Source organism: Lingula anatina, chromosome 6 (assembly GCF_051362555.1).
Source record: "Lingula anatina isolate TDL-2025a chromosome 6, LinAna3.0, whole genome shotgun sequence".
Lineage (NCBI taxonomy): Eukaryota > Metazoa > Brachiopoda > Lingulata > Lingulida > Lingulidae > Lingula > Lingula anatina.
In genome coordinates, this window is record NC_141772.1 from 5,706,043 (window position 1) to 5,718,943 (window position 12,901).

At 37.9% G+C, this 12,901-nt stretch overlaps 1 protein-coding gene across 6 annotated transcripts in view; it reads left to right on the forward strand.

The window, feature by feature from the left end:
* LOC106174264 (E3 ubiquitin-protein ligase HUWE1) overlaps nt 1–12,901 on the forward strand; it is a 54,232-nt gene that overhangs the window by 8,520 nt on the left and 32,811 nt on the right. For 5 of the 6 annotated variants that reach the window (XM_087014395.1, XM_087014398.1, XM_087014396.1 and 2 more), the window contains exons 12-36: nt 96–157; nt 468–556; nt 840–920; nt 1,031–1,116; nt 1,344–1,445; nt 1,979–2,294; nt 2,804–2,905; nt 3,294–3,374; nt 3,724–3,830; nt 4,206–4,383; nt 4,517–4,608; nt 4,896–5,119; nt 5,366–5,423; nt 5,928–6,104; nt 6,473–6,718; nt 6,961–7,613; nt 7,858–7,980; nt 8,327–8,558; nt 9,161–9,283; nt 10,060–10,206; nt 10,497–10,613; nt 10,973–11,092; nt 11,385–11,517; nt 11,830–11,954; nt 12,491–12,643. In XM_087014395.1, coding sequence (XP_086870521.1) covers nt 96–157; nt 468–556; nt 840–920; nt 1,031–1,116; nt 1,344–1,445; nt 1,979–2,294; nt 2,804–2,905; nt 3,294–3,374; nt 3,724–3,830; nt 4,206–4,383; nt 4,517–4,608; nt 4,896–5,119; nt 5,366–5,423; nt 5,928–6,104; nt 6,473–6,718; nt 6,961–7,613; nt 7,858–7,980; nt 8,327–8,558; nt 9,161–9,283; nt 10,060–10,206; nt 10,497–10,613; nt 10,973–11,092; nt 11,385–11,517; nt 11,830–11,954; nt 12,491–12,643 — 3,927 coding nt within the window. The remainder of the gene's footprint in view (nt 1–95; nt 158–467; nt 557–839; nt 921–1,030; nt 1,117–1,343; nt 1,446–1,978; nt 2,295–2,803; nt 2,906–3,293; nt 3,375–3,723; nt 3,831–4,205; nt 4,384–4,516; nt 4,609–4,895; nt 5,120–5,365; nt 5,424–5,927; nt 6,105–6,472; nt 6,719–6,960; nt 7,614–7,857; nt 7,981–8,326; nt 8,559–9,160; nt 9,284–10,059; nt 10,207–10,496; nt 10,614–10,972; nt 11,093–11,384; nt 11,518–11,829; nt 11,955–12,490; nt 12,644–12,901) is intronic. The other variant, XM_087014397.1, reaches the window with a different exon arrangement.

Below are 12,901 nucleotides of genomic sequence, written 5' to 3' on the forward strand. Positions count from 1 at the left end.
ATATCTTTATTCAGTAGTTTGTTCCAAAATTGGTCTGGTATAACCCAAGTTTTCCATAGTTAATTTTACTTACTGAATTAAATTTTATGTTGTAGGAAATAAAGGCAGCAGCACTGAGGACCTTGACATCCATCATACATTTAGATAGGAATCCAAAGTGAGTAACTGGACCCCCCCCCCCCTTTTTTTTTTTTTTTTTTTTTTTTTTGTGGAAGCAAAGTGATAAAAAAACAGAGTTCCAATCAGTCTCTTAAAAATGCTATAAGTTAACATTTCTCAGAATTTTCTTAAGAAGTGGGTTTATATTCACTTTCACGAGTTTATTCACTTTCACGAGTTTGCAGTTGGACTCCTTATTTTTGTGCCCCTTTGCCAATATTAACAATTTTTAAAAAAGGAAATGATATGTTTTATCAGTTAAAATGATAATTGAATTGTGAACATGCAAGACTGAATTTATATTTCAGGTTGAATGCAATTATTGATGTAACTGGTGCTTCTTCCTACCATGGCTTTTTACCTGCTTTAGTCAGGAACTGCATACAACATATGATAGGTAGGTGTTACCAAGAATGTCTATTACCAGTATTTGGAGGTATACTTGCACTAAAATGATAGAGCATCAAAGGAAAAAAAAGAAACATTCACCAATATAACAACCATTGCTTTCTGATGTAACATTTGATTAGGTAATTTTCTGAATAAAATGCTTGGATTAAAGTAAGAGCATTGGTTGTTTTATACTGTATTATCAGCTGTTACTTAATACAAAGAGTGGTTGCTTGGTTGTCTTGGTTCATATTATATTTATTACAGAAGTATTCTGTTTGATTTTGTAGATCCACAGTTGGATCCATATCCCCAGCCATTTGCCACAGCACTCTTCTCCTTCCTGTACCACTTGGCAAGCTATGAAAGTGGTAAGTATCTCTGTCTCTCTCTCTCTCTCTCTCTCTCTCTCTCTCATCTGTTATTTGAGAAATTATTAGTCTTTTTTAAACTTATTTTTTATTTATTTGTTTTTTATCAGGTGGCGAGGCTTTAGTGTCCTGTGGTATGATGGAGTCTTTACTCAAGGTGATCAATTGGTATGGGGATGGACAGGAACACATTACAGTGAGTGTCTCTGTAACTGTTTGCTTGTCAACGAAGTGGTTTGCAGTTGTGAAATGTTGGAGATTTTTACATAAGTCTATGAGGAAAAAAGTGCCATGATAAATGGAAAGGATTAAAATAATGATAATCTTGTATGCCTTGAATACAATTGTAGGCCTGCGAGACTTATTGTATACAATTTGTACATGAACATCTTTTGGTTAATTAAAGTTGTTGTTTGGTTTCAGTTTGTGACCAGAGCTGTCCGAGTAGTGGACCTGATCACCAACCTGGACATGGCAGCTTTCCAGTCTCACCAGGGACTCACAGCATTCATCAACAGGCTGGAGGTAAGATAGCTAGGCTACTAAAGATATTTGTACTTAAAACAGCAGATTTGGTGGTTTAAGTACCATTATTACCAGCTCGAAAGAGGGATGGGGCAGAGTAGGGAGAAAATTTTTTTTTCTCTTTTACAAATATGGCTTGAATGTATAGTTATAACCAAATATATATTATTGTGCAGTGGTAAATTTAAGATATCTCTTCAAATACCCATTATTTTTATTCATGAATGGGTCTTGAGACTGTATGGCATTTTAAGATGGTGACTTATCTGTTGGTTAAATAGAATTCAATTTAAAACCTAAATGGTGGTTAGGTTTCTGTCTCAGTGATGAATTAATACCAAAGACAAGCATATGTCTGATCATAGTGCTGACAGAAGTATGATTCTGAGAGCAATTTTAGTACCCAAAACATATAAAAAGAGAAAAAAAGTGAGGAGTTATATTAAAATTGAACATGACTGCTGTAGTTTGACATTTAATGATAGGTACTGGAAAGATGTTGAGAGTCTCATAGAATAATTTTTCCTCATCAGCATGAAGTTGAAATCTGCCGTAGAGAACAACCTTTTGTTATCCGGCCCACCAGGAGTGAGTCCATCTCCAGTATTGAGTACCCCCACTCCCCCATGTCCCCGGGGAGGTCAGCGACCACCACCCCCATGGACACCGACCATGTTACCATGACAACCAGTGCGTCATCAGTGGAGGGCACAGAGGACCACAGTGGAACTACTGCTGCTGCAGCTGCGGGCGTCAACCAGGGTGCTTCGACTTCAACTGGGACAGACAATGAGACTGTTTCTTCACAAAAGACATGTGAACTGCCGGATTACAGTGCAGCCAAAACAGGTATGATCTTGTTGGTCTTTTTGTTGACTTTAGTGAGCACTAGTTGCAAAGATTGAATAAATCTCAACATATCTTTAGTTGAAGATTGGATTTATGATTTGGCAGTTTTCTCGTGTTGTGTATTGATTGCTGTAGTTGCACACCAGTTTTCCATAATTGATGTAGAGATGCTGGATGAGATCTCTGGAGATTTCAGTATCTTGTGAGATTACACTGGAGTAAAGATGGGATTAGCTTCAGTTTGGTTACATGTGTACGGAAAATCCTCAGTCATCCTATAAAGTAAAGCATTTTGTTTTTTAGGAACTCCATATTTTGAAAATGTAGATGATGCCATGTTGTATCAAAACAATATGATATTTTATGGGCATTTTGAACCTAAGTGTTGTTATATTTCATTTCTGTCAGGTTTATATAGATACTCTTGCTAACTTTATTTCTATACAGTTTACAGTCTTAGTGTATGATAAAATGGAGATATTACAGTTGTCTTCATCTTGGATATTCAGGTTTTCAGTGCTTCCCCCAGAGGGCTGCCCTCTTAAAGTCTATGTTGAATTTCTTGAAAAAAGCAATTCCTGATCCAGCATTCTCGGAGAGCATTAGACATTGTGAGTAGCTCTTTAAAGTCAGTTATTTTTTCCCCAACAGATATTAGCTAACAACTCAGACTTATTCATCATCATCATTACGTTCTGAATAATAACACCCTATATGCTTCTTTTTCCTCAGACCAGCACGTATTAAAATTTCAGTCTTGATGTTTTATCATGTATTGGAATTCTCTTCCATTAGTCAGATCATTGCCTTTTAAAGTTTAAGTAAAAATTTAGAAAGTTGCTGGATTTTGCATGAAATATTCAGAAGCAGGAGAAATTTAAAGATGGGAATGATTTCTTATTTTTCTAGCATTCCAATCAGGTTCTTCACTATACTAGAAATTGAGTACAACGTACGATAGTTGTGAGCTCATTACAAAGTTTGTTGGTTTATTTTCAGTGATGGATGGCTCTCTGCCTAGATCTCTGAAACATATTATTAGCAATGCAGAGTACTATGGGCCTTCTTTGTTCCTGTTAGGTAAGAATGGAAAGTGTGATTCATGATGTGCATTTCTGTGTCATTTTTGACGCATGACTGATGACATATATGTTTTAATATGATAGTTGTATTTTCACTGCTGTTGTAATCTTTCTACATATTTGTCTGTTGTCATTTTTATTTAAAGTTTGGATAAAGTTGGCCATGTTTTCAAATTGATATTTTTGCCCATAATACCTCAGTGAACTAAATTTAAAATCAAAGGAAAGTTGATGGAGTTATAAAAACATTTAGGTTGTCTTTTTAACAATAAACATGAAATAAATTATGCTCTTTGGTGTGAAATATAAAAGTGGATTTACCATGCATTACAATTATACTTTTCTAGCCACAGATGTTGTGACAGTGTATGTATTCCAAGAACCCTCTCTCCTCTCCTCTCTACAAGATAACGGACTCACAGATGTCGTCTTACATGCTTTGCTCATTAAAGATGTAAGTATTCATTTAGTGTCAGTAGAGCAGTCTACAAATGTCAAATTACTTGTGTTTTAGTAATTGTACAGACAGAGCATTTATCTGATAAAATTGATGTGCAATGAAGCAGAATCATAAAGAAAAAAGTTTGCCAAAGTGTTCTAGACTAGTGCTAGCATTTTATCTACCTATTTTTATTGTGTTGATAATTGAGTTAAACAAACAGATTCCAATTTTCAGTGTCACGTTTTGGTAATTGATCAATCTTAATGAAATCATTATTTGTAAGTTTGAACAGGCAGCCAGTACGGTCAGTTAAAGCGAGTCCATCTAGATGAATGTCTTTCTTATATTTCACCTTCCTCACATTTATCTCTCAATTCCATCACCCAGGTTCCCGCCACCAGAGAGGTTCTTGCCTCTCTGCCCAATGTGTTCAGTGCTCTGTGCCTGAACACCCGAGGTCTGCAGTCGTTTGTGGAGTGCAAACCATTTGACCGCCTCTTCAAGGTGCTGCTCTCACCTGACTACTTACCAGCCATGAGGAGGCGGAGGAGCTCAGACCCACTAGGTAATGGTGAAAGATTCACTGTAGGCTGATAGAGGAGTGTTGTTATTCTGCTAAAATTCTTTTGTCAACTTAGAATTACTAAGCTTTTGATGAAAAGCTGATCAATATAATGACACCTTTGTTCACATTCCAGGAGACACAGCCAGCAATCTGGGCAATGCCATGGATGAACTGATGAGACATCAACCCTCTCTCAGGACAGAGGCCACCAAGGCTATTATCAAGGTAAGTATTGCTAGCAGTGGACCTTCTGTTTTGATACAGTGACCAAGGCCTAAGGGCAGTAGTAAAGTTTTTAGTTGTGATACGGTTAGTTTATGGAATCTTTTAACTTTGATGTCTTTCCTCGACTGTTTTGAAAATTGTTTTACTGCAGTGCATTTTGCTGCAAGAATTGAACTTAAAAGTTCTGTGCAATTGTTATTTTGGATCACCATAAAAAGAATGAATAATTTGGAACTTTACACCAGCAATTTAAAAAATGGTGTATATTGGTGTGATTGTATTGCTAGCTGTTGGAGGAAGTCTGTTCCATGGGCCAAGATGTCAAGTACATTTGCCAGAAGCCAGCCCCCAAGGCAGAACTAGCAGCAGCCATCAACCTGCGGCCTCCCACACCCAATGATGCAGGCTCCTCAGAGGACGAGGATGATGAAGACGATGGCGCCAGCACCACCAGTCAGACCAAACCCACAGAGCCATCTGGTGGAGAGGGTACAGCTCAGGATGGATCAGCGTGAGTAGAGTTATATGATATTATGTATCATGTTTATCTTAATGCTTTTTTCATGCATAGTGTAGACAATTTTTATTTTCTGTTGAATATTTTATTAAAAGTTAAGACAGTGAGTTAGTTTTTTTAAACTTTATCCACATCAAGGAATTTAGTATCATATAGTTGTTGTGCATTGTAGATTGTTTTAGGCAGTAGTGTTGATAAACTGAAATAAAATGCTTACATTGTTACTGTCATTGTTTTCAGCCCCTCTACCTCCCAGGAAAGAATTGCAATACCCTTAATGGATTATGTTCTCAATGTGGTAAGGGAAAGATCAATACATTAATCTGATTAAAAAGATACCGATAACAATATTTTGAACTATTATTTCATTGCCCAGAGGATAATGGTGTCTAGAGGGTAGCTACAAAGGTGGTGTTAGTCCCTTGCATTTGCATTTGATCTCCACCCAGAATAGTCATTGTATCTGTGTGGAATAAAGCAGTGCTAGAGGAACACAAGTTAATCAGTCCAAGTACAGTGTCCATGGTTACACAGTACTGTTATTAATCTTGTCACATGATATAACACAGTAATCAGCTGAGGTATTTCTGAAGTGATTTAATTTTTGATAATGAAGAAGTTTCAGATAGATTATATTGAGTGAGTGAGTGTTATCAAAGTGTTCTAGACTAATCAAAACTGCATCAATGGTTGTGATATGGTAGAAAAATCAGAAAATTCTGGAAATGCATGTAACATTATTGCTTTTCAAAGCAAGTAAAGTTGGCCAGTTTAAATGGTTAACTCTCTGCCTCATTTTCAGATGAAGTTTGTGGAGTCCATCTTGAGCAATAACACCACAGATGACCACTGCAGGGAGTTTGTGAGTCAGAAGGGGCTGGGTCCATTGATGGGCATCCTGGGTCTCCCCAATCTCCCCATAGACTTCCCAGCCTCTCCATCCTGCCAGGCAGTGGCCAGTGTATGCAAGTCTGTGCTGGTAAGAACAATTAAGTCTCTCATTGTTTATCGTTTCTGTTGGCACAATTTGTGAGGTTCTTTAATGCTGTGTCATGAGTAAAGACTTCATCTTTTCTACAGAATGACACATGATATCCTATAAGCAAGCCCTAGTGATTAGTGTCCCAAGTTGTCTACTTCAAATTATCTTATATTAGTTAATGTAAGATCTGTTATAGAAGACCTTCGATATTGATACTAGATAAAAATAGATTGAGGATTTTGCTACTAATACCCTGATCCACCTTTTTCCACGAACCAATTTGCCTTTGAAACAGTAGGGTACAGCAATTAAACATATCTTGTACTTTTTAAGCTATTTACAATAATGTTTACTATCAATTCCAGACACTGTCTCATGAGCCACAAGTACTAAAACAGGGCCTGCTGCAATTGAATGAGGTCTTACAGTCCTTGGAACCTCTGCACAAACCCCTGCCGCCCCCTGGTGGTTCTGTGCTGCTCCGGGAACTGGTGAATTCCAACAATGTCCTTGAGGCCATTCACTCTGCCAGTGCCACCCCCTTGCTCCATGCTGTCTCTTCAGCACATGCCTATATCATGATGTTTGTGCATGTGTGCAGAGTAGGGCAGGTAGGTGTAATGTAATAAATCCTACAGTTTTGTGATTTCTTTATGTAAATGCTACTATGATGTGTGCCCTTTTTTTGGACTCCAGTGCTCAAATCACTGGTCATAATTTCTATTTTCAGTCAACACCTTTATCATATTGGTTATTGATATATGAGCTTATGGTTTTTAAGTTGCAGAGAATTACTGTACAAATAGCAGTATTATGAATTTATTAATTGGCACTCACATCATATATATTCCAGAGTGACATCCGCAGCATCTCTGTGAGTCACTGGGGCTCTGAGCTGGGGCTTCAGGTCCTCAAGGGTCTTAGCCAGCTGTACACATCTCTGGTGTGGGAGAGCACCGTCCTCCTCTCCCTGTGCAGCGAGGACATCCTTCCACCTGGCTGTGAGTTTGGCAAAGTGGACATGGAGAAACTTTTGCCCAAGGATTTTAAGGTGGACAAAGAGACCAAGGGTGGGGACGAGGCCGGGAAACTGACTAGAAGCAGTGGAGAGACAGGCAGTAATGGGGTCAGTGCTGCCATGGAAACCCTGACCACATCAGAAGCGGCAGACAGTCCGATGGACATAGACATTGTGCCCAGCACTGCTGGGGGAGAGACAGAAGGGAAGAAACAAAAAATATCAGCCAAATTACAAACTCAGATCAAACAAATAAAACCCCTGTTATCAGCCTCATCGCGGCTGGGACGGGCATTGGCGGAGTTGTTTGGCCTATTAGTTAAACTGTGTGTGGGGTCTCCAATTAGACACAGGAGGAGTCACCAGATCCCACCCCCACCCACTACCCCCTCTCCGGCAGCAAGGGCGGTGGCCTCTGCGCTCATGAAGCTGCTGGGTAATGGGTTGTCATGGGAACCACCCCCAGCTGCCCCAGTGCCAAAGTTAAGGTAAGAGACAGAAGGGGCTTATGAGAAAAATTAAAAGGAATAAAACTGTAAAAAAAAACAAAAAAAAAAAAAACAAACAAACACCAAAGATTTGTCATCAGGAAGTGATAAGAAGCACAGTAAATGAACTTTTTGTTGTTAAGTAGACATTTTTGTAGAAATGATATTAGAGATTGTGTATTAACTGGAGAGCAACTTGAATAAATGTAAACTATTAAATAGACCATTTTGATTTTCGTTTCAGGTTGACATTCTTGATTTGCTCAGTTGGCTTCACAGCCCCATTATTATTTGACAATGACAAATATCCATATTATCTGATGCTGCAAAAGTTTTTATCCTGTGGAGGACATGATGCACTCTTCAAGTAAGCATGGTTGTAGAAATATAATATTTTATGTACCTGGGAGTATAAAAGCTTTCCCACAGGCAGTAGGCTGTACATGTGTTTTACATGAGAATACTTGAGATTTAGATGTTGAAGGATCGAAAACAACGCTGAATTTAAATCCTGACAGAATTGCTAAAGCAATTTGTTCACTAATAAGCATGGTGTATTGTTGATTGTTGACACTGTACCATACCTGTCGAAAATTGTAGAAAAATCTCCTGTTTTTAAGCCACTAAGAAAGAAAGAAAGGAATTTACAATGAGGATGTCAGAAATCACTGTAAACTTGCATGTATAATGAATGACCTTTTATATATCTCCAGTGCATTTGAGTGGGCATTGTCGTGTGGCGGCACAGTAAGTTTAGATGAAGGGTTAGAGACCCCAGAGCTACCTGATGGTACTGGGGAGTTCCTGGATGCCTGGCTAATGCTGATTGAGAAGATGGTGAATACCAAGCACATCCTGGAGTCTCCACACAAACTGCCAGCCAAGTCCACACAGCCCGGCTTTGTGCCCTTCAGTTCTGTGCAATATCTAGTGCATACTCAAAAGGTGAGGAAATATCCCGTTTCCAGAACAAAATGACATCTTTAAGCCCTGTTAATTTTAAGGAGAGGAGAATAAGACCAATTGATTGCTACAGAAGTGCATAAAATGCGCTTAAAAGTTAAAAGAGTAGGATTCCACTGCCTCAACCCTGTTTTTCTTGTCAGAACTGGCAGGTAATCGAGTTACCTAGATTAGAATTTTGAGATGTGGATGATAAAAATAGGTAGGCGTTTTACTATTTTCCTAGATTGAATAAAGGAGTTGGCCCAATGATGCCTTCCAAGCACATAACCAAACTTTGTAATGAGGAGATTTGTCACTGAGGGCCACACTCAATAGCAGAGATGAAATTTATAAAAAATTTCACTTTTCAACTTGTCTATTGCTGAAGTGTAATCAATTGGTTACTAAATTGTCCTTTTTGGGCTCCTTTCTAAGCTGTTACAGATCATTTATTTGACCGAAACACAACCTTTTGGGGGCTGCTACACAAATTATAACCATTGATGTGGTTGTTTAGTTAATTCACCTCTGACCTTTTAAAATTAACCAAGGTGTAACACTGTTTATGATTGGATATTTGACTGACCTCTGACCTTTTTCAGGCTGCTTTCCAAGCTGTGATGCATCTGTGGGGTAGGAAGCCACTGAAAGTGTATGGCAGCCGTATGTCTGAGTCCATCCTGGCCATCTTGTGCCACATTATCAAAGGGGAAGCTGTGATCAAGGTGAGAGATTTTTTTATGATTGACAAATTCTTTTGGGGCTACCAAAAATTAACCTGATTAATGAACAGAAAAAAGATGGAATTGTTTATTAACATTTTTTCTGTCTAAGTCATAAAGTAAGGAAAGGTATGTTTAATTTTGAAGGTGTAAGATACTGAAATATGGGGACAGTGGTGCACAATGGAGAAATGGATGGTTCCATACGTGAACATGACTTCTTATAACATAGCAATAATGTCAGAATCAAATAAAGTTTTATCCAAATTTTTGTGAGTACGTATACACATAATATCAAACAAGAGGTGTGTAATAATTTAACTGTTTTAACTACCTGTCAGTTTTTATGTAACAAAGTTGATACTGGTTGAAATTAATATCAGAAGAACCTAAAAAGTTGTACCATTGAACTTTGCACTACTAAACATGGTGTAGTTGTTGATTGTTGACACTATACCATACCTGTCTGGTGCTACATCAAATGATTGCTAGGCTATTCCCTCCTGTACAGAACTTAGCCTGCCTGGAGATTATTCACTAGCATACATGTTTATAATGCTTTTCGGACTTGATGTGATTATGTTCATAGTTAGATGAAGTGACTGATAATAAAATCTTTAAATGGTTAGGATAATAAAGGTACAGTTTTGTATTTTCAAAAAGATCTTTAAGTGACAATTTGATCAGCTTAAGTTCAATTTGACATGACAAAGATGATAAGATTAACTCATCGCTTTTGTAAATATTTATTGACTTATTTGTTTATAATTTTATTGTAGGAAAAACTGGCCAAAGAATTGGAGGAAAGTGGTTCAGAGCAAGCGTCTGCATCTGGTTCTAGCACAGGTGTAGGTGGCACTGCTGCAGCTCCAGTTGTTCCGCCAGTCAGACAGGAGCCGGAGCTGAATCCACAGCACCTGCAACAGGTAGGATACTGGACAGAATGTTCTTTAGCTTAAAAAAAAAATCTTGTTTGGTTACTTGATTGCCGATATGAAAAAGAAGAAAGAAACTGCTACGTTGATTACTCTTTTTGGGGGATGGGGTATTAATATGCCATTGTGAGAGCCATGGTGTTGTATAAAATTTGTATAAACTCGGTGGACAAATGGGTTTTAAAGAGAATCATAATACTATTGATTTGACAGAGAGAGAGAGAGGGTGAGTGTTATATATTGACATATTGTAATAACCTCTGTCTATACTACTATTTCAGTTGATGGACATGGGGTTCACCCGTGAACACTGTGCTGATGCTCTTCTCCACACCACAGGACTGGAGCAGGCCACAGAATACCTGCTGACCCACCCTGTCCCTGCACCAGCACTACAGGTCAGTCTGCTCTTATAACTAAAAAGGTGCAAATGCCTCGTAGTAAACTACCAGGGAAATTGTCCATTTTTTCTCTAGACTACATAATATTTTATTTTGATATTTCTCAGTGCTGCCCATTTTGTGTCTGTTCCCATCTTTTGTGGAAATCCAGAATTTTAAGCACATACTATGTGTAACGTATACAGTATAACATACACTGTGTGACATATACAGTGTAAAATATACTTTCTAGTAACATATTCTGTATCATTTTCCTTGTAGTAACATATCCTGTGCGTAGGATATACTATGTGTAGCATATACTATGTGTAATGTATACAGTGAGGAGATGTAAACTTATATTTCCCTGTCACCAGGTGAGTGGTCTCCAGGACAGCCTGGGTCTAGATGTAGACATGGTGGAGACAGAGGAGGACCAGATGATGAGAGCTATAGCCATGTCTCTAGGAGAGAATGTTATCATGTCCACTGATGGGGTAAGTGGATGTGATATTATCAGTCTGATAGTATAAGACACACGCAATCATTTTTCTTTGTCATTTTTTTGGTGCTTTTATATGAATTATATTGGGTATTACATGGATGTAGCATTGTTTTTGTCATCGCTTACTGGTGAATAATAGTTTCAGTTTCCAATTTCTACTTTGAAGTATGAGCTACCTTAAGTGTTTTGATTGTTTGATCTGCATAAGCAATATATACATTTTGAGATTGTCATTTTATGTTTTAAGTAAGTATTGACTAATGATGATCTTATTTTACCTACAGCAGGACCAGCAGAAGAAAGAGGAGGAAGAAAAGAAAAAGAAAGAGCAAGAAGAGGTTGAGCAGGATAAACAGAGAAAGGAAGATCCATTAGAAAAAGAAGTTATTGACCACTTCACTGACACTATGATACCAGGTAATGGATTTTTTAATTGGCCATTTTGTTTTTCATCACGTTGTTGTGTAAGGAGTGCTGCTTCAAATGTTGTTTTCTGTAGAACAAATGTAAGACAAAAATAAAGGAAGGTTTCCATTGAAGAAATCCTAAGTAAAAATCAAAACTCCTAACTACTTGAGCATCAGAGTAATTTCATTCAGGAATATAAGGTTTTTGAGACACATGACTGATTGCAGTCAAAGATTGAAAAATCCAATTTTTCTTTTTTAGTGAAAAATTTAAGGTTAACATTTTTGTATACTAAATGCTAGTATTGTCTCTACTAATCAGGTTGTCTGAAGTTGCTGGACACCCTACCAGAGACAGTGTACAGAGTGTGTGACCTGTTAGTGGTGGTGACACAGAGGAATGGAGACAAGTGGAGAGCCAACATGCTGGAGTGTATAGCACACGAGGTGAGAGCATTTGTTGTTATCATCATTATTATTCATTTTTGGTTGATTAAATCAGATACGACTGATCTTTAAGGCAGTCTCTAAATCTTTTATTCCATTCTTGGGATTGAACCATTCTTTTCTCACATCTACCACTCTTGTATCACTTTTCTCTATAAAGAACACTTAAGGTGACACCAGTGGAGCTCTGTGACGAAAACTGATGAACAGAAGTGTTCAAAAGTACTCACTCAAACACAAAAACCATGTTGACTTAAGGATTTTTCTGAGAGTTCCCTATAATCTAACTTTCTATATTCTGACAAAATAAGGCATTAATTTCTAGTCGGAATGTAAAAATAAAAGTTCAGTGAATATAAATGCAGATTCCTCTTCGCTAAAATTGTCTTTGTATGATAGTAATAATTTTACCAAGCTAAATATGAGACTACTGCAATAAGTGTACCCAAACATTCCTGTTGTAAAATGTGTACTCTTTGTTCCAGACTTTTCCCAGACATTTCATAACCATGTCATTGTGTATTTTTCCACCCTAGATCTCCGTCTGTGCCAGTAAGATCCTGGAGGCCTGTCAACCCTTAACCACATCTGACACCAGGACAGTGTCCGAGTGGGCCAGTGGACTGTCCAGCATGCCGGAGGCTAGTAGACTGGCCACCAGGCTCCACCTGCTGACTTTACTGGCTGAGGTGAGCAGTTTGTGCGTGTGTGTGTGCATGCATGTTCTGCTCGTACACATTTTAGGTTGTCCAGTCAAGCTGAAAGAACATGCTCTTAGATATTGCCTTATACTGGTCAAGTTATGAAAGAATAATTTGAAAAAAGTTGCAGCACCAGTCAGTTTTCTGAAGAAAGAATTATAAGAATTTCAGATCAAGAAGCTTTTGTGATTTCATGTATTTTGTAAGTGAAAATGTATGTATTTGTGATAATATATGTCAAATTAT